A 25,267-nucleotide genomic window follows, 5' to 3' on the forward strand; every position below is an offset into this window, starting at 1 on the left:
GGTTAAAAATCTGGGTAATGGGGGCACCTGGGTGGCTCAGTGGGTTAGAGCCTCTGTCTTCAGCTCAGATCATAATCCCAGGGTCCTGGGATTGAGCCCCATATCAGGCTCTCTGCTCAGCAGGGAGCCTGCTTCCTCCTCTCTCTCTGCCTGCTTCTCTGGGGTGCCTGGGTGGTTCAGTGGGTTAAAGCTTCTGCCTTTGGCTCAGGTCTTGATTCCAGGGTTCTGGGATTGAGCCCTGCATCGGGTTCTCTGCTCAGCAGGGAAACTCTGACCCTCTCTCTCTCTGCCTGCCTCTCTGCCTACTTGTGATCTCTGCCTATCAAATAATAAATAAAATCTTTAAAAAAAAATCTAGGTAATGGGCATACAGACCCTGGGGTTTCCCCCTTTCCCCACTGCCGCCCCACGATGAATGAAGGTGATAACAGGGGTTTTTTAAATCAATAAATTGCATCAGAGTGACTCTAAACTCAGGGCCAACAGGCACAGTAGCATTTCAGAATACCAAAGATAATTTCATTTAGGTTCTGGAGAGAAATTACACACAAAGAATCAAAAATCCAAATGGCATTTCTCAACAGTAAAACTAAAAGTGAGAAGACAAATTACAACTTCAAAATTTTCAGGAGAAACTACGTTTCAACTTTAAAATTTAGTGCTCAGATAATCGATCCAAGGGGAGGGTAGAATAAAGAGAGTTTGGGAACTACAAGGTCTCAAAAAAATATATATATCGCCCACAGTCCCCTTCTAAGGCAGCTACTAAAGGATGTTCTCCACCACATCGAAGGGAGGGGAGAAAACAAGGAGTTCTGGGGCCCACGACACAGGGATTCAGCCCAGGAGCGAGGAGGAGGGAAATGCCAGGACACCGGCTGTACCGCCTACCTGAAGGGACATGGTCCAGATGGGACAGGAGGATGCAAGGGCTTCAGGAGAGGTTCTCCAGGAGAAGAAGAAAGCGGACAGATTCCCCAATACATCTGACTACATGGAAAATACTTTTCTGAGGGATTTTCAGTTTTATTGGGGAGTTTGGAACCAAGTGGTAATAGTAAACTCCCAATCCAAAAAAAAAAAAAAAGCGGCAAGGTGATTTTCTTAGTCTGAGATGGGGAAACAGGTGACTAAAAAGGAAGTTCAAGGATAGTCTATCAACTGGCTTGGCAGTGGAGCCACACTTACCATCATGGTAATAATGTAAACAGCAAGTGTTGATTCAGCCAAATATAGAGAGGCTATTTTATTAGAAGTTGAGAGTACATCTCAGATGCAAAAACCTCAGGTAGGAAGCAGTTAATATTTATAATTCATAAGTGAAGAAATAAGAGAAAAAAACTTTCAAAAGGCAGAGGTAGATGTCAGAAACAACTGAATTAGAGAATTAGAAGGTGTTGCTGTTGAGGACAAGGCCATATGCACAAGAGGAATGGAGACCAAAGACCCATTTATCTCAAGAAATCCTTGCAGCATGATTTGACTTCTGACCCAGAAACACATATTTCTTAAGCTTTCTAGATTTCCATTCGTTACCACTGTGAAACAGGGATAAAGATAGTACATACCTATAAAGCTACTACTGAAACCACATGACATAATTGGGTAAAAAATGGTTTTGTGAGCAGTCCCACTTCACTTACCAATTTTTCCATAGACAGGTTGAGTGAAGCCACAACTAAAACACAAGTTGTCCAAGAACTGAGGACCGGAATGTCAATTAATTTAATGCCAAATGGTTTGGCTATAGCTTGCTTGTCTTTAATTGCAATTCTTTGTTATTCCCGAGAAAACCCATTTTTGATGGTTAAAAAGAAAATCTAATGCCAAATGTACATGAGTAGCAAGGAAAAATTAAATGAAAGAATATAAGTGTGTAAGGTCTATTGAAGCAGATGTCTCTTATCTGATATCAAGGATGCTTAGAATAAATTGTGTATAACTGAATTTGACTCCCCTTCTAATCGAACTAATCATGTGTTTCTACACAAATCACACACATTTCCTCATCTATAAAAATAAAGAGAAGGAACACCTGCCCTGCATGGTTGTTGTGATGCTTAAAGAAAACAATAAATGGGAAAGATCCTCGTGCAGGATCTGGTACAGTTTCTTCCCTGGCAAAGGGTGAGAGCTACAACAACCCCATGTGAGTCTGGTCCTTCCATTCCTACCATCAGCTAGGCAAAGCCTCCTGAGGGTGGACCCATCCTGTACCCTTTTCTCTCAATAATCTTTAATTAGATAACAGTACCTTTGCCCTGTAGAAAGGCTGAACACATAAATGAGTAAAACCAAGAAAATATGTATCACAAATAATCCCATCAGTAAAAAGCTAACCACCGTTAACGTTGGAGGGTGTAACCTTCTGTGCTCTTCTCTGCATTCGCAAGTACCTTTAAATAAAAATACATTTTTGTTATACCTGTTATTCTTTATTCCTTTCCATCTTTCCTCAAAGTGAAATTATTTGAAAATCACTACTTTCAATGGTGGCTTAGTCAACTGGATAGATGTCCCATACCTCTTCTATGACATTTTTCCTCAGGGGATGGATTGTGGCCATTCCAGCTCTTATTCCAGCCTACTGGGTGGACTACAGGGTTCAGAGCAGAGGAAAAAGCAAAAGCCCCCTTAAATTGTGTTTCAATATGTTCTGGCAATCACGGTACATTGATACCAGCTCAGCTCATCTCAAATGAGGCCAGCAGCTGCTCCATAGGCTTTTTAAAGCAGTGTTTATTTCTAGGTCTTGGGAGGAATGTGAGATATTTTGGAAGTCCTGAACATCTCTGACTCCTCAGAGCTTTATAAAATGCACACACATACACAAACATATATACATATACATATATACAAACACACATATAAACATACATATATGTATAAGCGCACATACATATAGACATATACATGTACTACATATATGTGTGATACAGTTATAGCACACATATATAATATTCATTGCATATAAAGCATAAGTATACATATTAAATGAATACATATTATAGAAATATACTGCACAATGTATGTGTGTATTATTTTTGGGAAAGGGGGGCTAATTTCATCCTTCTGTTGATAAAGGAACGCTGGAACTCAAGCTCTGCTACTTCCATGAGTAATGGGTTTTCTGGAAGGAAAAGAGCTAGATTTGGAAAGACACATCCAGATCTTCAGCACGCACACAGTAAGATTTTGCTTTTTCCTAAGCTCATCTACTGAGAGCTGCGGGGCACGAGGCTATGACTCAAGTAACCACACTTATCTGTGCTGTAGAAGCAGGAATTGGGGACTCTCAAGTAATGAGTCTAATCCCACAAGCCACCAATAAAGCCCATTTCAACCAGTGACATTCAAGTGATAGATCTCATCTTTGGCTTAGTATTCTTTCCCGAGGTTACCATTCCCAAGGCCGGGACACTGTGCGTGCACTTGACAGGAAGAGGACAGAAGCGCCATGGCAGCAGTGATGATGAAAGGGTGACCCTGCCTTGCTTGTGCCTAACCTGACAGGGACAGGGAAGGCTGCAGAAGTCCAAGAGCAGGCCAGACCTGGGAGGCTCACCACACCACGAATGAATAGAAGTTGGCTCTAGTTCCAAGCCTTCTCTCTGCAGATAGCAGACCCAGTAATGGAAAGTTAAAAAAGAACCCATGAAAAGACTTTTGCTGTGCTAAACGTATTCAACTAAAAGGTGGAATTATTTGCCACATTCCACCTCTCAGACCAGAGGGGTTAAAGCTTAGGTTCAGATTCCCACAGAGAAGAAAATGTGTCAGCAGTGAATTGCGCAGTGTGCTTCCTGCTTCATAAACGATCCTTCGGAGTGGGAGACAATGGAGGGGGCACCAACAGGTCGTCATCCACCAAGGAACACACTGTTCATTAACAACATGCATTGCTTTTTCCAGACGGAGAGGCCTGGGTGAGTGCTAACAAGCTGGCACAACAGGCTAATTTGACGTGTGGGATTAATACGTTAATTTAATGCTCTCCTGTTTGGTTAAGTGGTTCGCATTTCTATATTTCTAAATTTGGCATTCAAATCCCTTTATATGGGAAACCATTTGGCTTCTCTAGCTTCCTTTCCTCTTTCCTCCTGAATGATAACCCCTCATCGGCCATGTCTGCCTCCTCACTTCCATGGCAACTCTATTCCTGACTTTAGGCTCTATGGGTCCTAGGCTCCTGAACCTGGAATGCCTATCTTCTCTCTACAGACCTATCCAAGCCCCACTCTGAATTCTTCAGAGTCCTACTCATGCCCCAGCTCTTTAAATGAACCATTCTTAAAAGCTTAGCTCTCACTGACCATTGCACCTCATAAACATCAGCTGCCCCATCACTCATCCTGCTCTCTGCCCATAATGCCTTACTCTGGTCTTCAACTGTTGGGCACACATCTTGCATCTCCAGCTGGACCATGACCTCCTATGGCACCGGCAAAATGCCTCACAGTTCCTTCCTCCCACTGTCAGTACCCTGGCCTGGAGACATAACCATCTTTAACTTCACGTTACTTTATCCCTTAAAGGCGTCACCATCATTGATGACCCCTTCTATGAAGTACCCTCTTTCTCTTCGTTTCTGTGAAATTACCCTCTAGATTTTCCTCCACCTTCTGGCCCCTTCTCCTCCACCCAAGTTTCAAATCTTGATGTTCCTCAGGTTCAGGCCCAGGCCTCCACTTCTTGCTCTTTTTCTGCACTCTCTCTGGAAAGTCTCAAACATTTTTAAGGTTCCGAAATACCAACTATATGCTCCCAATGTCTATCTCTATCCCAGACCTTTCTTCTGAGCAATGCCAGGGAAGGCTAGGCCAATTGGTATTTACGATGTTTAATATAGATCACTTAGCTCTTCCTAGAGAAAACCTCTCATATCATATTTTTTTGTTCTTGGGGTTTTTTTTGTTTGTTTGTTTTGTTTTTTGCTTCTTTATTCCAAAGCAGATACCGCAAAGATGACTATCCTGATAGGCCACACAAAATAACTTGTTCTTGGAGGGAACTAATAATAGACTCCATCATTACAAAATGACAGACTAGTACACTAAAGGCATTGAAGGACTGAAAGAGATAGAAAATTAAAAAAAAAAAAAAAAGAAGAAGAAGAAGAAGAAGAAAAGAAATTTGGAGGAAGGGAACAGGTCTTTCACTCAGAGCTCCCTAGAGTTCTAAAGTGTGTCTCCCATAGGGTACAGAAAAATTTTTTTTTTTTTCCCTAAATGAGCAAATTAAGAGACAAAGAACCAGACTGATTTTGAGTAAATGGCCAAGTCTAGGAAGCCTTCTAGTCTTGAGAAAATGGCTTATCTACAATAAGTACTTGATCTCTATTTGTTGAATCAAGCCAGGTATTAGAGAAATAAAAGATCATGGGTCATTATCAAACAGAACTACTCTTCTTAGACTAAGTTTGCTTTGTAATCCTTCAGTGAGTTAGTCAAGGCTGGTGTCACTGACCTCAAGTGAAAATTTTTCTTATGAGGTCAACTGATAATGTATATCCTGCTAATTGGTGGGCTGGTGTTCCAGAGAACTAAGTAAGCATTAATTGGATCATGACAATAATTCTTACAACTGACTGATCAATTTAGATCGACTGATCTTAAATAAATAGATAGATAGATAGATAGATAGATAGACTGGTCTCTCAAACGCATGGGATTTCTGAACCTACATCTTCAAAGTCAAACTGACCGATACAGCAGATAAACTGAATGGATATCATCACAGATCTGTGGTCTTTGGGCTCCTTCTGACACACCAGCTCCCTCCCAGAACCATTAGACTGACCCTCCCTGATTATCACTGGGGGCGCCTTTCCTCAATTAAGTCTATAAATAGAAATTTTACTGCTTCAGAGAGGATATTAATCAGCTCAGCAGGATACTATTGGGGCAAAGAAGAGAAGACAAGGGCTGCGGGGAGGAGGACATACTGAAATTACTCAATGAAATGAGCATAAGGGTGGGGGGCGGTGAGCTGCTTGAGATGTTGATTCTCCTTTTGTAGGAAAAACTGAGAAGCAGCCTGAAGGTATCTTCCTTCAAAGAAGAGGGCACACTGAGAATTGGCAAGAAGTAATGTCACTCTACTGATGCTTCAAAATGTTTCCACTTATTAAAAGATTTCAATGCTGAACACAAATTCTAGCTCCCTCCTTGAGAGAGTGCTTATATAGAGAAAAAGCGTGTAGCTTCAGCAGTAACTCCTCTCCATCCACCCAGTTCAGGTGCTTTGTGAAAGTACCTTTTGTCAGCTTCCTACAGCTCTGGGCCCCAGTGAGTCACAAGCAATAATCCCCCCTCTCATAAAGCAGCAGGGTATCAGATAGGCTAATTCCTCCCCAACCCTTTCTTTCCTATATATATCTTTTGTTTACTGAGCATTAAAATAGCATTTTGCCATCACTAGTTCAATTACTATCTATGCTGCTAAGACAAAAAATAATCTCCTTGTATAATACTCCTAATCCTCAGCCTTAGGAAGTTCTTCCAGTATTCAATCTATATTCTTCATGCTGCTGTATGGGCCTACTTCCTCTTATACTGCCCCTCAATGAAGTCAGAAAACATTCATTCATTCATTTAACAAGTATTTACTACACACATACTCTGTGTCAGGCATTTTGATACATGGATACAGGTCTCTGACTTCATGAGGCTTACAGTTCAGTGAAGGAGATAAGGATTAAACAAGTTATTGTACAAAAATATTTCATTGTACCTATGATAAGTACAACAGAAGAGATCACCTACAAGGTGACCAAAATGACACTACAGATAAAGGGCTGGTATCCAAGATCTATAAAGAAACTTCTCAAACTCAAAACCCAAAACACAAGTCGAAATATGGGCAAACAGATATGAATAGACCACCTCTCCAAGGAAGACATACAGATGGCCAATAGACACATGAAAAAATGTTCAACATCATTATTATCAATCATAATGTCAGAGGAAATTAGGTCCTAAAGAGATATTAAGTCTTCATTTGGATTAAGACGAAAGAATGGGAAATGGATTCATGAAAAGAGAGGGAAAGAGAGTGACCCAAGTGGGGAAACAGTTTATTCAAAAGGTTACACAATATTTGGAATGCCAGCCCTGTGTTTTTGAAGGAAAACAGAATCTGTGCCGAACTCTATAAGAAAAAGAATAATGGAAGAAAACTCTTTGGGTGGACAAGTGGAAGAACAACTAAAGAATCAACCCAATTGTATTATGCTGAGCAAAATAAGTCACTCAGAGAAAGACAATTATCATATGGTTTCACTCACATGTAGGATAGAAGAAATAGCACAGAAAATCATGGGGAATGGAGGAAAAACTGAATGGGAAAAAATCAGAAATGGAGACAAACAATGAGAGACTCTTAACTCTAGGAAACAAACTGAGGGGTGCTGGGGGGGTAGGGGGGGATAACTGGGTGATGGACATTAAGGAGGTACATGATGCAATGAGCACTGGGTGTTACATGGAACTGATGAATTACTGAACTCTACCTCTGAAATTAATGATGTGCTATATGTTGGCTAACTGAATTTTAAAAAGAATCAACCCAATTGTGCACAGACTTAACACTGTGGTAACTCTGACACTGAGCTAACCACTGGTGATATAAACAGTAATGGAATCCTGATCTCATACTGAAGAAGCTCCTCAACTGCATAGCCACAGCCAACTACCAGGCTGTCCAGATAGAAGATGATAAAATGGGTTTCGCGGGACGCCTGGGTGGCTCAGGGGTTAAAGCCTCTGCCTTAGTCTCAGGTGATGATCCCAGGGTGCTGGGATTGAGCCCCACCTTGGGCTCTCTGCTCCGTGGGGAGCCTGCTTACCCCTTTCTCTCTCTGCCTACTTGTGATCTCTGTCAAATAAATAAATAAAATCTAAAAAAAAATACGTTTTGCAAAATATGTTCTTGCTCAACAAATATGTACCCTAAATATCATATTAATAATACACAAGATATACATCTCACCAAAAAATGCACACTCTAAAATTACTATACACTTAGGTGTGTGACCTGTGGATGCGAGCTCAAAGGAGTCAAACACATGAGGGTCCTGGACCGAGTGTGATGAAGCAGAGCAGTCACATGCTTCCTGTCAGTAGGGTTCCCACTGTCTTAATTTTTAACCAAAATTAACAAGCCATAGGCCATATAGCACAATTTGGGTTATTCCTTTAACATTTTAGATTTTTAATATTTGTCAATAACATAAGCCACGGCTCAAAGTCTACAGAGCAGTGCTTAACATTAAGTTCAAGGTTAATTTTAGACCCTTCATGAAGGAACGTGGAGATGTGTTACAGGGCTTCAGCCTAGGTTGAAAAGAATTCTCTGACTTTCACAGATGATAATTGGGTTTCGGGCTTTGGAAGATGGAGATTGAAACCTTGATGATACCACCTTTTGTGGTTTTTCTTTGTGTTACATAGCTGTGACTATCATTGAAATTCCATTTTCTACTGAGATTCACTGACATTTCTTTCCTGCTGATTGCTGGGTACTACTACTGAATAAAATGTTTATCTTTAAACATACGTGAGCATATTTAAATTCCTTCAGATGTATTACTTTGTTATGTGCTTTGTATCAGTTTTTATTGAAATAACTGTCTACTTTTACTATGGCTATTTTTATAGGAAAAAAACTGATTAGTCTCCTATTCTATGTATTCTATTGGGTGGTGTTGGGCTTCTGAAATATATTTGCTTTAGTTGCATATCCTGGGGGAGTTTAGGCACATTAATCACTGCTCAGTAAATTTCTTGTGTTTTATTGCCTGCCGTGAACACTGATGACAGCATATTCTTCTTAGCCACGTTTTTCAGGGGTACCAGAATACTGCTGCATATTAAGAACTGACAATTTCCTACAAGATTCTAATACACTGCATATCAATTTTACATGATAAAACATTGGTGTACCCTATGTGTATAAAATGCCTAATTTTCCAAATCATTTTCCTGTGGAATCAGAATGTGTCTTAAGCACTTAGCTGTGTGTGTGGGTTTTTTTATGCTACAGTAACAGTACCTATCAAATTAGCCAAGATTAAAAACACCACCACTACTCAGTACTGGCAAGAGCATCCTTGTACATTGTTGGTAGGAAAGTCAATTGGTACACTTTGACTGTAGAGCAGTTAAGGAAGAGTGAAGCTGTATGCAAGGCAGAAAGGGGTGAGGAAAACCTTTACTTAGCAATTTTACATATAAGAATTCATCCTGGTTATGATACTCATCTCCATTTTGACTGACAACTGCAAAGAAAATTGGAATGACACAATTGCCAAGAGCCAGAGACGAAATCAATGATGGCATAGCCACATAATGGAGTTCTACATGGCCGTCAAAAGGGTTGTTAGAAATGGATTTGGTGACATAGAAAGGTGGTCCTCATATATCCATGTCTCTAGAATAACAGCATTTGTGTTAAACGTTATACATGTGTGCATATATATAAAGAAAAAGTTAGAATATTTGTAACAGTTTTTGTTAAAGAGGTATTTTTCTTTTCCTCTTATGTGAATTTTCTTATTTTTGTGCAATAGGCATGCATTGCTTTGAAACACTTATGTAAAACAGAAAACAACAAACAAACAAACAAAACCCTGCTACCTCTGGGCACATACTCTTTGAACCCATCTGGCAAGAATGGCCCATGTTGGGGTGAATCTGATGACCCCCTTCCCCCCGTGGCCAGTCCACCTGGCTCAGCTGTCCCCAACCACCTGCTCACCACGCTGTCCCGGACATATGGGGTCTGTACAAGTCTCTGGACTGCATTCTCCACGGTGACTCCCAGCCAGTTGAGGGCCGCCCAGCACCAGAGATAGTCATAGCCACCATGCCAGAAGCTCACAAAGGCAAACGTCACTGCGGTGGAGAACAGTGTCCCCAGGAGGCCGTGCTGGGACCCGCCCACTGGAATGTACACATACCTAGAGAAAGAAGAGGCGGTTAGGAGCCATGCAGTGGGCTGTCTCTTCGCTACCACCTGCTTCTGCCCTTGATTCTCCTGTCACACATTGCTAGCGACCATGTGGAAATCCAGGAAGCCACAGAGTACTACCTGCATTCTCCCACACACCAGCAACAGGCAAAAACACAAGCCCCTGTTCTGAGGGGCTTGAGGTTAAATGAACACACAGGCTCAAGAGCTCTCATTACCAGAGCAAAATAGCACTTACAAGAGACAGGCTGAGGGGTGGTGAATTTAGTTTCTAAAAGGGGTGTGCCCTTCCCTGGAAGCCTAATCACAGAAGGGCAATTAAGCTTCCAATTACATGGGGACACCAACCTTCAAGACAGGTATAGATTTTACAGCTCAAACTATTATGTTTATGGTAAGCCCAATATTTAAGCACAATTGTTGCAATCAATATCCTAAGTAGCAGGAGCTGGATGCAGAACAGGGGTGCCAAGACCCGTTGCTCAGGCTTCCCAGGCAAGTTGCCCAGAAGGAGTAGTGACTTTGCAAGTGAAGGGAAGAGCTCTGTGCTCACAGGTCAGCCAAATTATTACCCAGAATGCATAGCATCCTCGGGGTCTGCTCTCTACCGCTGAGGCGGCTCTAAGACTGCGCAGAAACAGGACTTTAATTGGTATTTCCCAGCTAGGGTTGGGCAAAACTCACACCTTGGGTTGGGAGAATCTAGAGAGCTAGGAGAAAAGCCTCCTGGAAGCAGCCTTTAAAAAAAAAAAAAAAACCCAGAGATCTTTGATTTGTGGTGAGTGCATTTTTGTTCAACCTTCTTCCAGGAAGGAAAATTAAATCTCCTTTTCCTGAATATACAGTGTGTCCCAGGCACAGCACTACACACTTCACACACATTACGTGCTTTGATTCTTTGAAGCACCACATGGTTTACACCTGCTGTTCCAGTATGCCAGTCAGTTTACAATATAATAATTTGCATATTATTTTAATATTTTGTAGGAAATCTTATTTTGAAAACCATTTTTGAATAGAACAATTTTACAGAGAAGTCAAAAAAAAAATAAAAATGAAAACCACTTCTCAGTCAATAAATATTTCAAAAAACTACAGGATAGGTATTTTTAAATATACTCCTTCACTCTCAAATGTGCTCCAGTTTAGATAAAATTATACGAACATCTTAAAAAGGCCCATTTTTGTAGGCTAGAAAACGGAGGCTAGGAAGTTAACTTGAGCAAGGCACACAACCAGGAAGGAGAGGAGCCATCCTGCAACTATGGCCCCAAAGTTCATGCTTTCCACCACAACCACATCATACCCTCCAATGTAAAACCAAAGCGCACGTGAGAAAGTAGCCATTTCAGAAATAAGTGAAGCAAATAAAATGCCTTCTCTTGTGCAAAAACAAGACCATTCTGACAACTGTATTCCCAAACACGTATCAAGTGCTCACTACAGATTACAGGATCCTCCAGCTGCCGTCAAGCATTTATGTAGGCCTCCAGGGCAGTTCTGACACTCTGGGAAACCTGGAGACCTGGAACACTGATCCAGCCAAAAAGGACAAGGTGCAAACATGGCCCAGCATTAAGCTAGATGATACACTATAAAGTAGACCAGGAGAGCTTGAGCGTGGGGCAGGGACTGAATGGAGGCAAATGGACCATAGCCTGGCAAGGCCAAGAGGATGAATTTTGCTGGGACAAGGGGAGAAGGTGGGTGCTATATCATGGACCTAGAAGGGCTAGACAATGCGTCAGAAAAGCCTGACAACCCCGGGTAACAGTAGTTTTAGTTGGTGCTCTGTTGCCCCCTAGAGGAGGCTTGGTTAGTGGTGCGAACACTCCTCCGCAGGAGCGAAAAATGGGCCACAATTGCTCTAGACTCCTACCTGCACAGAGGGAGCTGCTGCCCCATCATGGTACTCCATGAATCTGCACTTCACTTCCTACAATGCTGTGTGTAAGAAGCTTGCAGGCATATACATGAGCATATATTGCATGCATATATATATATATATATGCATGCCTGATAGGTATGTATGCATACATATATGTGTATGTGTGTATGTATAGAGGCAGCAGAAGAGGGGAAACAGGTGTTCAAACCAATTTCAAAAGAATGAGGAATGGCTGCTATTGACAGAAACTACCAATAATTTTGTAAAAAGAGGTAATATTAATACCAATACTCCTCTCTCCCAAGATAACTATTTCATGTTGACCTCTTACTTACTGTATCTCACTATGTTAAGGTGAGCAGCCCTCTATACATCAGGAAACCCAGTGGAGAATAAAATCCTCCCATCATCCATCCACACCAACAGTCCTTCATATTGGATTCAACTCCAAGAAGGACATGTTCTCATGCTTGTGATGAGGAAGTGTCTAGCCCCATAATTACACACACAGCTATTTTAGGGACTCTTGGCACTATGGCTTTGTAACTTTGCCTTCCAAATGACAGCCAACAAAAATCTAAGAATTTCTTTTATTCCTAAAATTCATATACGGCAGGTCTCCAAGGACATGAGGCTGCTTATTTTAAACCTGAGGAGGGTCTGGCTTCCAGACTGCAAGATAAAAATCCCTTCTTCACTCTTAACCTCTGGAAAACAGGAGGTGCGTCAAAAAGGAGAGTAAACAAGTTATTTTCTTTTACAAATTCTACCAACCTCATGTCAGTTCCATGATTAATAAAAGCAGAAATGTCTCTCTTACAGGAAAGCAGTAGTATGACCCCACTCACTGAGATCCTCTGCACAGTGAAATTGATTTCCCAAAGGAAGAAAGCTTTCAGCACCGCCTTCCCCGCAAAGCAAAAAATAAAAAGATTTTTCCTGTCAGTGACTGTGAGCTTCAGTCTGCACAGGGCCTGCCCCTGCCAGGCGGCCTCATGTGATCACTGCTTGCAGAGAATGCTGCTTGAAGGAGTTAGCACCCATCCACAGCCACCGCCTTAATTTAAAACCACCTCACGGAACCAGCACAACATAGCAAACCCCCAACTCAGGAGGAGGAACTTCTGTAAAATGGAGAGGTTATTAATAACGTCTACCTTTTATGGAGTGTCCGTGAGCTAGGTGCTTTATGTACACTATTTCTAATCATTACAACAACCTAGCAAGGAACTAGTAACTAGGCCTGTTTTATACAGAAGAGGTGAAATCTGAACCTAGAATGTTCTGGTTTCAGAACCCCTAGGCCTAGGTCCTATTTTGCCTTTTTTTGTTGTTGTTGTTAATAGAAACATTTCTTGGTGGTATGTTCCTCTTATTTAACCAAATCTTCAAAGCAGTCTCCACAAAAACATTCACCAGCATTTTGTTAACTGAAGAGATGTCCTTTGTCGGAAAGGAATCTTGCTGGGGAGAAAGATCTTTTATTATTTACAAAGGCATTTGGGCTAAGGAACATTGGGGCCAAAAGTCCAGGGGTATAAGTTCACGTTTTAAACAGACTAACTAGTTTCCTTCTGTCCCACAAGTGGATACGTGCTATCGTGACCAAGCTGGCATCCTGCAGATATCTGACTACAAAGAAGTGGGGGGTGTAGGGGTGTCTAGGTGGCTCAGTGGATTAAGCCTCTGCCTTCAGCTCGGTCATGATCCTAGGGTCCTGGGATCAAGCCCCACATCAGGCTCTCTGATCAGCATGGAGCCTGCTTCCCCCTCTCTCTCTGCCTGCTGCTCTGCCTACTCTCTCTCTCTCTCTTTCTGTCAAATAAATAAATAAAATCTTTAAAAAAAAAAAAAAGAAGTGGGGGGCAAAAAGTCAATGGTCGGGTGCAGGTTTGGGGGAGTTGCTGAGTAGGTATACATGAAGGGAGAAGAAAATATGTGGCTCTTTCACAGATACACTATGAGAAACAACTCAGGAATATGTCCTATAGTTGGGGAGAGGGGTTGTGAAAATCCACGTGGCAAAAGCATTAATCTGAAAACTGTAACACTCCCTTTTCCCAAGACTACACAACAGCTTCCCAGCTTGACATATCTTTAAACTCTTTGCTGAGGCCTAATCCCTATTCCCCCTCCCCCTTGAGGTAAGAGGATGAGGGACAGAGGATACTGAACGACTTCGTTTCTACTCTCTGGTAGAAGGAGGTGAGGTAGGCTTGCAGGGTCCCAATCTTCAATTACCTTGTGCTTGGCAGGGCTGGTCCATCCTACTCCAGCTCTGCCATCTCTTTCTATCCTTATTTCCCACTAGTTCTCTTGGTAAATCATGAAATCCTGAACAAATGGGGAGTTCACACCTCCACGCCTTTGGTCATACCATGTTCACATCCTCCAACCTCTCTGGTTTTTCAACTTCTGTTCAGCCTACAAAATTTTGTCCCTTTTCTATCTCCTCCCAGAAGTCTCTTTTGAATATGCCCACTCTTCTGTTTAACCCAGAGCACCTACTCTCTGTACCACTGACTGAACAGTTATTCACCAAAAAATGTCTTCTCTATTATACTGTCATTTCAATTAAGTTGTAAACTTCTTTACGGAAGGACTAGATGTGTGATGCATGCATGTGTTATTATATAGTTCCTAGTCAACGGTATTTATGTACCTAGCAACCTAATTTTCACAGTCTCCAATAGCTTTTAAAGTTGTGATAAATTATCACCATGGCCACAGACCTATTATAAGCAATCAGGAACCAAGGGAAGACTGTAAGGTCCTGCCCCGGTTACTGGGAGAAACTTCAGAGGACACTTGTTCCTAAAGAATACAGACACTTGAAGGATGTAGAAGTCTCTCCACACTTTGTAATCCTACCTCTCCTATTAGGGTCAAAAGCATGTGGCTCCAAACCACTAAACCTATCCTAACCTCAGGAGAATTCACAGATGACAAGTACTAGGCTTGTAAAGATAAGAGCCATTAGTAGCGGGAAGGGCAAGACATTGTTGGTGAGATGACCTCACCTTGGCTTCACCTGGGCTCTAAGAGGAGCTCCTAGGAGGAGTTCTTTGCAGAGCTGGCCAGGCTCTCCTAAGGCCAGCTGTCACAGGCAATAGCTCCCTGAACTGACCCTGGCTCTAACCTTGGCCCACATTTGTGTTCTCTCTCCCTCAACCTAGGCCCACCCCCATCCTTTGGGTAGTAGACAAACAGCTGGTGTTTAGACCTCACAAAGGAAGCTACAGATCTGCTTATAAAAAGCTTTCAAAAGAAGATGCACACAGTAAAGAAATCACTCTGTCTAGTACAGATCATAATGGAATTTTAATAAGTAAAAACCAGCAGTTGGTTAATGGACAACTCTAGACTTTATCATCTACAGAAGGCTTAAAGAGGTCTACGTCCAAAGCAGAGGGCACATTTTGAGCTGGGCTAATTCTCGGCTCTTTTACTGAGAGATGCTGGCTGTATGTTTTGTATGCAACTCTGAAAAATTGCTTATTAAAAATGATATGTCCTATTTGGCAACAGAACATTGTGGAATTTATAAAATAGAGATTAAGCTCAGGCTATATTTAGTCTACATTTAAACTTCCAGGTTCATGTAATTAGATGCCAACATTTTTTTTTTAATTAATCTTTTCATTCCACAAAGTCTGTAGCTGAGTGGGTTGAGGTACTGTGCTGATAAACTCAAGCCTGTGACATCTATCCTGGAGAAAGATTCCGTTCTAACTTCACAGACTGAAACCCAGACTCTAGCTCCCCGAAACCTCTATCTTCCTCACCATAGAAGAGGCTGATAGAAGATGAATGGCTCAGCCCAGCCTTCCTCAAGTAACAACATCAGCAAAGCCTAGGGCAAGCAGGAGGGCAGTGCTTAAGACCTGGAGATGTGATCTTGGTTCTGCTCTGCCACTTACCAACCTCTGTAACCTTGAGCTCATCAATTACACCTACTCAGCTTAAGTGTGTACACTGATCCTATGCTAGAAGCACTGAAACCCTCTTTGGGTATGAGCTGCTATGAAGATCAGAGGAGACAATATATGTGTAAGGAGTGTGGAGATGTCAACACTCCATACGAACAGGAGGAGGTATGTTACTAATAATGAGCCAGCAGCACCACACTTGCATTCAAGAAAAGACAAAATGCCATTATCATAATATCAGATTATCATAATGATCAGATACCATTCCTGTATCTTCCATAAGCATTTGATGGCACCAAAGCTCTGAACTGCTTGCTCAGAGATGTTCTTTACTTAAAACCATTAGCCTTACATAAGCCACCGTCAGAACCAAGCTGCTTAATGTTCATGGGTCTACTATGGATTCAACACCCACCCATGCGGACCTGTTGATTAGGCTAAGCCCAGATGGAGGCCAGCTGTTCTCCAAACATTTGATCCTGGCTGTGGAGGGGCCTGTAGAGGGTACGTGGATGGGTCAGGGTACAGTAGCCCCAACCACAACTTGGTCCATCACCAACATCTCACTTACAATCACTGTTGGCCTTCCACTCAGGTTCCCTCATACCTAGAGAATACAAGAGCCATCTGACCAAATCCTGTCCTTATAATGGGGGACTACTGGGTGGGCAGAGCCTCAAGAATGTGCTTTTATAGGTTTACTCATTCAACCAGTTTAAAGCAGCCTGATAATGCTCCAGAAGGTTCCATCCTCAGTGATACAAGAGTCTCTGCAGCACTACAACTCTCAGACTACAGACTGGAACTAAAAAACAAACAAACAAACAACTCTTTAACACGCAATACTTCCAAAGTAACTTCCGGTCACACATGGGAGAAGGAAAGGCCCAGGCGGAGGTAACCACAGACGGGGGTACACAACTGCTTCCCTTCACAGGGTTTCAACCTTCTTCGGCTTAGGAGCACACTGAAGCCTCTGCTCTGGGGTCTGTGTCTATTTTGGGTTATAAATAACCCATATTGTGTTTACAATATGAAACAGATTCTTTAGAGATTTGAGCAGAGGAGACAGAGCGGGAGTTTATACTCTTTAGTGCCACGGAGCGGAGTCTAATCGCTAATAAAAAGGTCCTTGAGCCTCAGTTTAATAACCACCAAGATTTCCTGGCTGCCTGCCTGTCTCCCCACCTTCCTCCCAAGAGGATGCTAAAAGCATCTATAAACTTCCCTAGACCAGATAAAAAGGAGAGGTGTATGGAATGTCAGACGAGAAGGAGCAAACCCAGCTGTCTGCATGATGTAGGTCTGTATGATTTCCCATCTCACAGTCAGAGGGAAAGGGTTAAGGGGAAAGACACCATCCTCTTCTGCTCCTAACACATTTCCCAGCCTTTGCTTCATCGGCAGATCCCAAGTCCCGGGTCGAAATTACGGCACTCCCAGGCACACAACTCCTCTCTTAAGCAACTGTACTGTTTCTCTCCTATGCTCCCTTTCGATTTCTGCCTCTTACCCACATCCTATCCAGTGCCATCCTGCTGGTCTAACCTTCTTATTTATTTATCATGACTGTTAGGGAAATATTCACTTCAAAATGAACTTGTACAACTCAACTCAAAAGTTGCTGCGCTGGTACAATGCCTCAAGGGTCTCTAGAACAAAGTGTTCTGAAGACAAGTGCATAAAGAAATGCCTACCCGAGAGCTGAGGCATTTCAATCTCCATCTGGGTTTACGGTGTAATGATTGTGAGACATATGTGCTAGGGCCCCACAGAGGCAGGGCCCACAGCCCTGATGGATATATCGTCTGTGTTCCCACAGTAATATAGTATCTCACACATAAAGTCCAGTGGGTTGGTCATGCAGACCAAAACAAAAATTAACAGCTAAGGAAGGGACAAGGCAACTTCTGTGTCCTCGGGAAGCATCTAGTCTGACAATGGTAGCCAAGTCCTTACCCTCAGGGGGTCCTACATACAATGAATTCCCATGGCAGTATATCCTAAATTAAAACCTATCTACCTGGCTTTTCAAAGTCATTTTCCAACTGCCTCCCTCCTATGCAACCAACTCCATCTTCTGAGTCTGCAAAATGGGTTTTCCACTCTAGTCAGTGAACTGCATTTTACACAAGTCTGGACCCATCCCCCTCACCATGGAAGACCCCTGGCCATCACTGCCACCATCTGATTTTTCAAATTGAGTTCAACATTCAAGGAAAATTTCCCCTGCCAGTCTCACAGAATGCTGGTGGTGCTTTGATTCTTCCTCTCTTCAGAATACATGTATTCACTGTGCCTAATTTCCTCAGACTTGTCCCTGTTCTGCTTTCTAGCATTTCTGAGTGACTTCATCAGGTCCGTGGGCAGGTACAATTCCCCACCTCACAACCAAGACATGGAACAGGGAAATGTTACGCTTTCCTTATTTCCCCCAGAGTTTACCTTAGCCTCTGAATTCAGGGGATGTTCAGTAAATCCTGACCAATTTCCTTCTTTCCCTCATCCTCCTCAATTCCCTGATTCCTTCCTCTTCTTTCTTTGACTGTCACTCTCTCTAAACAAAAGATGATTGTCCAGTTAGAACATATGGCTTCATAAGTAAATGTCATCATTCACATCTGCCACTACATTGTTCTCTCAGGTGCTACGGGTTTTGCAGAGTTACATTTACAAAGTCAGACTAAATCACAGATACCAACAGGAGACGTCCTGAGCCAGGGGATAGCTGGCAGGACTGAGAGGTGGAACATGTGCCAACTCCAACTTCCCCAGGAAACTGCCAAAAGAAAAGGGAGAGTTAACCAAAAAGCAAAACTTCAGTGTGAAATGTTTTTTTAAAGATTTATTTATTTAGAGTGCAGAGCAGAGGGAGAGGGAGAAAGAAACTCAAGCAGACTCCATGCTGACCGTGGAGCTCAATGCCAGCCTTGATCTCACAACCTTGAGTCACAACCAGGAGCTGGACATGTAACCAACTGAGCCACCTAGGTGCCCCAATGTGTTAAATGTTTTTAAAATTAAAATACCTAAGTTGGGAGGTTTAAAATTTAAAATATTAACTTTAAAAGCTTCAAATAAAATCATGGACATGACCATCAGTGTTAGGTGCCTGTGTTCTTGAGGCCAACAGGAGTGTGGCTTTAACCCTTCAACTTTTGGACAATATCTCTTACTCTGCCATGAATGTCACTTCCAAGTCCAGTGTGTGTTTTGGCTCTAAGACTAGAACTGAGCTGAAGGGTCAAGACCATTGCTGGACATGGATTAATGAATGAACACACACATACACACACACCACCTTAGAGCAGAGAGATGGGTGGAAGTCTGGATGGGTAAGTCACAGTCATGGACTTCAGAATGCTGGTTCCTTCTCTGGGCCTTGGTTTACAACTAAGAAGAGATCAAGGGCTAAGGGAGAACTAGGGGTGACGTCTCTGGCTTGGAACATGAATGTTCTAGAATGATCATTCACAATGGCATGCGTTTTGCTACTGGTTTCTGCTAAAACAGAGACAATCTGTCTTTTCTAATGGATTTTCAAGACATGGAGTACCTGAATTATGAGCTTATGCTTCTGAGTTCCCCATTTCTCCACCTCCCTGTTGCCATAAAGCTAACTCATGAATTAATATGAAATGCATGAGGAAAGGGTTATCTGAAGGAAGCCTGCAGGGAATCCTGACTCAACGTGTTGAATCTTTTCTTGGTAGCAAATTTCCATCCACCAATTTATCTGCTTTGCCAATTCAGACATTTATATTCTGGACCTCCTTAAAGAGTAACAACTGATTGGTAGTAAAAATGCTCATTTGGGGTGGCCATAGATGGGGTTCAATGCCCAGAAAGGGCGAAAAGTGGGAGAAAAAATGCCAGCAGATATGATACAGGCACCATTTTAAACACAAGGCTATTCAAGACTGTTTTCAGGAAGAAGAAAAATAAAAGTCTCAGGCACCGAATGATTTTCAGAAAATAATCAAAGCAAAATGGCTGCTGGTAGTAATAATGAGGCTACTCCCCTCTGGACTGAAGTCAACACTCTGACAAATCAGCTCTGACAGCACTGTTTCGACCACCTCTCATTTGTCATAATTATGATCCATAATCCCTATCAGGCATGATACCTTTTAAGGCCTGGCTCTGGAAGGAAAAACTGACAATGCTTGGGTCTGGGCGTGAATGGCAATAAATCTGCAATGCCATCCAACACAACCATGCTAGCGCAACATTTACGGAAACAAAACAAGAGCATCATCTCATGCCTGGAAAACAATGCCCCAATAAGTATTTTCCCCTTAATGCAGTGAGAGGCTGCCCAGATGACACTGCTTATTCGAAAGATCCCACGGTAACTGAATGAACCCTTGAGTGCACATTAGAGATTAATATTTTAAGAGCTGGCATTTTACAGAGACAGTCTAAGAATGACATTCAATGTGTACCACAAAAGGCAGAGTCTTCTGTAGATTAAAAATGCCACCATTCATGCAGTAAAATCATGAGAAATCCACAGACATAAGACGTGGAACTGGATATTAACATGGTAATCCGTGTTGGAAAGCATCCTTTCCCCAGGGCTGGGGATAGAAGTGGGCCATAAGAATGGCATTTTACTTTCTCCTTGGGCACCTTCTCAAGTGTGGTCGAGATGAGGAAGGAAGTTTTATGAGCTGGAGGGTACTGTGCTTGACTTTTACCTTACTCCTGAGAAAGGTGGGCAGAGAGAATGGGGAGTAACATAGTGGTCCCCAGCTACGAGTGCCTAATGGGGCTGCAGTGACAAATGAGGTCCTGCATCTAGATAAGCAGAGAGGCAGCTGGGGTTCAAATAAAGGAAGTGTTATTCCCAGATCTTCCCTCCCACATCACGGTCCTGACATCCAAGACTATGGCCAGTGAAACCGCAGACAAGGGCAGCCCCCAAGAGGAGCCATTTCATGGGGGCCAAAGAGCAACAGCATCTCCTCAGAGCTCCTACCTGCTTATGACATCTCATCTGCCTGGGGTACATCCACTAATACAAGTCTAAGGCCCAGTAACCAGTGCAGCAGGCCCAGGCTTCCAACACCATCACCCTTCCTAATGAGAAAGGAAAAGGCATGGAAGAAATGTGATCAATCTGGGTCATGGGTTCAAATACAAGGTGTAGGGCAGAAAGTAGCTGACTGAGTTTACTATCTCCACCTAGGTAGCACTGATGAAGTTTATTTTGAGAGCTCAACTGACACACCCTTTTTCCATTCCATGGTCATGGCTAGGAGACAGGGAACCTGCTTCCAGAACATTCCCCCTTCTTCTAGAAGGAGTTTCTGGAACGGGCAGGAGAGAGGCATTGCTGCCTATTCTGTTGAGCATGAAGGTGCTAAGATGCAAGCTGTGAGCTTTAAACATCAACTCTTCTCAGGGAGTCAGAAGCCAAGAACCATGCAAGGGACACTAGAGTGGGTAAGAGGTAGGGGGCAACCAATCTATTCTTGAGTTCAACTGCAGGGTCAGTATTCCAAGCCCGTCTGGTTGTCGTCACATCTTCCACACTTTCCTGCTGCATCCCAGTCATGACAAGACCTCTGAGACTTTAGGCTGGATTGGAGGGCTCTGCCTTAGTGACCTCCACTGGGAGTCTCAGTCCTGCGATTCTCAGTCCCATCAGCTCTCCATGTTCCAGCTCTTCAGTGAGGAGTTTGCTGGAAGGATGGAAATCTCAACACCACACTGGATGTCAAAGGGACTCCCAACTGACATTGGCTAAATGGTCTCCCCAGCCCGAGGACCCTTCTGCTCCTCCCGCCAACACCCAGCCCTAGCTGAGACTGTCTGTGGCCGCTTCTTGTCCTCAGACCAGCAGCTGCCTCTGGCACAGCTGCAGAACCTTCGGTGTTCTCCCCAGCATCTCCTGAGCTCTCTAGAAACCTCTTGGTCGCAGGGACCACACTGCAGTGCCATGTGCTGAACACCGCTCTTGGCGGGGAACTTGCATCAGGGTCTCTGCTGAGCCCCAGGGGGCCATGTAGCTCTCTGGAGGAACCCTCATCCAAGTCCCCTCAGGAGTGAGATACCTCACAGCACAGACCCCACAAAGGACTAAGCCACCCCCGCCCCCACAGCTCTGGGTGAGCTCAAATACTTCCCAGTGCAGCACGCAGTTCTCAAGGTAAAATGTCACCAAAGCCAGTGTCAGAGGAGAATAGTTATCATTGCCAGCTCAAATCTTTGAGGAAAAATACCCTTAGGAGTTGATGATTTTTTAAATGTAATCAAATGGTAGTCTACAAGGGGACATGTGGGCACATGAGACACAAAATAAAATGATATTTTCTTAACGAGTTCCCTGGGAACCAAGGGTATTTAGACATCGCACCTCGCTGGATGTTGCTGCTGCTCCAGGAATGTGCCTGGCTCAACAGGCAGGGCCCTGGGTATGTGCCGGGCTCTGCCTCTAGCTCCATCACCCTGAACAGCTGTGACCCTGGCAGGACCAGAGAGCCTCCCTCTTGGAGATACGTTTATAATCTATGTCCAGTTCACCTTATAGGATTGCATATGATGATCAAATAAAAAAGGAATGAAAAGGAACTGAAAATTCACGTTAAAAAAATGATGATTCTACTAACAGTATATGGAACATAGTATACTAGGGATACTATTATCTATAATAATCAGGGAAATAATTTCCATTGAGTTAAATATTTTGCTAAATGAAGAGGAGAGAAAAAACCAGACTGCTCACTTAAGCCAGGCACTATGCTAAACATTTTGTAGGTGTTAATTCAATTTTCAAAACTACCTTGGGAACTCCCCCATCCCCCCACTCCAAATTACTTTCCCAATCAAAGAGCAGACAGACTTCTTCCACGCTGCACCAGAGAGCAGAGCCTGGACCAACCAATGACCATTACAAGGAAGCTTTTTTCCTTCAGTCTGAGCTTTTTAAAGGCAGAAAAGGCTACAAACAAAGCTAATGGTGGAGGGGAGATGGAGATTGAGGTCTGATTCCAAAATGCATGCTTTTTCACTAAATCAAGTGGATTTTCCAAGATAACTATGGATGTTAGGCAAGATAACTTATATGCTTAACATTAAAAAGACAGTTAATATTTAATCCAGTATTTTTTAGCTTTCAAAAATGTCTATTGAGTCCCTAGTAGGTGTCACTCACCATGCTCAGTGCTTTAGACACGATTTCACTTCATTTAGATGGTACTTCAGCATTTTTAGTGCCTCAGAGTCATTTTTGTGAACCTAAATTATCCATACAGCAGCAAAGCATAATAGCTCTAGATTACAGAGTGCCCAAATTCACTACAAGATGACAAAATAATCCAGTGCTTTTCCACTTAAGTAAACCCAGAGGAAACTTATTATATCACCTCAAAGTTCAGAAGGAAGAAGAAAGGATCTTGGAGGCCATCTTGTGTATAAATCCCCTGTACTAGACCCACAACCAAAAGTCGTCCAGCCAAACCATCAACACTTGCAGGGGCTAAGAGTTCTCCATTTCTTGAAAAAGTATTTTTCACCTTTTTTCTTTTTTCTTTTTTTAAAGACAACTTAGACTGAAGAGACAATGCTTCTCTGTACTTTTACCAATTAGTCCTGGTTCTCCTTTCTGAAGAAACATGGAACAAATGTAGCAGGTCTTCAACCAGCAAGCAGCCTGTCAACTATCTGTTGAAAGTCCTCCTCTAGCTCCAAAATCTTAATTGTGCAGGTGACATACCCTCTGTTTCTTTATACATTCTTGTGTATCTGGTTTCAAATCTCCTGTCGTAGTGCCCCCTTTTCTAGATAGTTCCTCATCTGTCTGGGTTCCTCTGGGATTATGGTGCCTAAAGTAGACTGAACCACTTAAAGAATGACATGAATAGGGCACCTGTGTGGTTCAGTCAGTTAAGCATCTGTCTTTGGCTCAGGTCACCATCTCAGGGTCCTAGGTTTGAGACCCATGTCAGGCTCCCTGCTCAGTGGGGAGTCTGCTTCTTCCTCTTCCTCTGCCTCTGTTCATGTGCGCACACACTCTCTCAAATAAATGCATGAATATCTTCAAAAAAAAAAAAAACTGGGGGGCATGGGTGGCTCAGTGGGTTAAAGCCTCTGCCTTCGGCTCAGGTCATGATCTTAGAGTCCTGGGATCAAGCCCCGCATCGGGCTCTCTGCTCAGTGAGGAGCCTGCTTTCCCCACCCTCTCTACCTGCCTCTCTGCCTACTTGTGATCTCTGTCAAATAAATAAATAAATAATGTTTAAGAATAAAAAAAAAAAATTAAAATAAAATTTTTTAAAAAGCTAAAAAAAAGAGGAATGCATGAATAATGAAGAACAGACTGGAAATACCAATTATTTTTCTAATCATAGAGTAGTATAAATGACAAATATTTTCTAAGCCTCCACTATGTGCCAGGTATTATGCTAAGTACTGAAGACACATGGGAATGTCCCATGTAAGGCTGCCCTCACAGAGCTTACATCCAACTTATTACACTGACAAAATCCGTAGGGACATTTATTTTGGGGGCAACATTATATAAGACCAAAGCTTATACCTGCTGATTCTCTGAGAAAGTCAAGACCATTCTATAAGAGTGTCTTCAACTTCTTTTCTAACCACATACATCTTTATCTCCACTGGCACCTACCCACTCATTCATCTGTGTTCCCATAGTGTAAGGGACCACCTTCCCATGACAAAACTAACTCTCCCCTTTGATTCTCTCCCCTTCAGTCTCCTAAAGGACCACCCTCCATCAGTTATCTCCCTCTCGTCCTGCACCCTCTTCCAGCTTATCTTAACTGGTTCTCTCCTTAGCATAAAGACATATTCCAGCCCCTCCCACTTTATGGGCTGGAATCAGCTTCGATCCTAACTTCATCCTTTACATCATCAGCTTCGATCCTAACTTCTTCTCTTCCTGGCCAAGTCCTTCAAGACCCTTGAAAGAACAGTCAATGCCCGGCCTCTAAGTCCTTCCCTCCCTACCCACTCCCTACCCTGTCACAGTCTGACTCCTGTTCTTCCCTGTTCCATTTAAAGAACTTCTGTCAAGGTCATTAACACCCTCTAGATTGTCGAAGTCGAGGGATATATTTACATCATTCTCTTACATGAAGACGTCTGTCACATTCTGTATGGACCGCACCTTCCATGTCTTACCATTATAGTACAACTTAAATTCATTATACAAGTTTTAGGAATAGATATATTTAAAAAATCCAAAAATAACAACTACCAATGACCTTTTTAAAAAATATCCTCTGTGACATTTTTCTATAAATACACATAGATACATACTTCTCATAAGAATAGGATCACATATGGACCACTTTAGGAAACTGCTCTGTTCACCTGTTCATGAGCATACTTCCATATCTCCACCGTCTGTTTCCACAGTTTTTCCTCCGTTGGCTCTAGGGAAACCACTCTTCATTTTCCTTTTACCTCGAGAGCCATCATTTCTCAGTCTCCACCCTCTTTTCATCCTCTG

The 25,267-nt window shown here is 42.7% G+C and overlaps 1 protein-coding gene across 4 annotated transcripts in view; it reads right to left on the reverse strand.

The window, feature by feature from the left end:
* HHAT (hedgehog acyltransferase) overlaps positions 1–25,267 on the reverse strand; it is a 360,097-nt gene that overhangs the window by 76,850 nt on the left and 257,980 nt on the right. For all 4 annotated transcript variants that reach the window (XM_059412956.1, XM_059412955.1, XM_059412953.1 and 1 more), the window contains exon 10: positions 9,757–9,958. In XM_059412956.1, the coding sequence (XP_059268939.1) occupies positions 9,757–9,958 (202 nt within the window). The remainder of the gene's footprint in view (positions 1–9,756; positions 9,959–25,267) is intronic.

Source organism: Mustela nigripes, chromosome 10 (assembly GCF_022355385.1).
Source record: "Mustela nigripes isolate SB6536 chromosome 10, MUSNIG.SB6536, whole genome shotgun sequence".
Lineage (NCBI taxonomy): Eukaryota > Metazoa > Chordata > Mammalia > Carnivora > Mustelidae > Mustela > Mustela nigripes.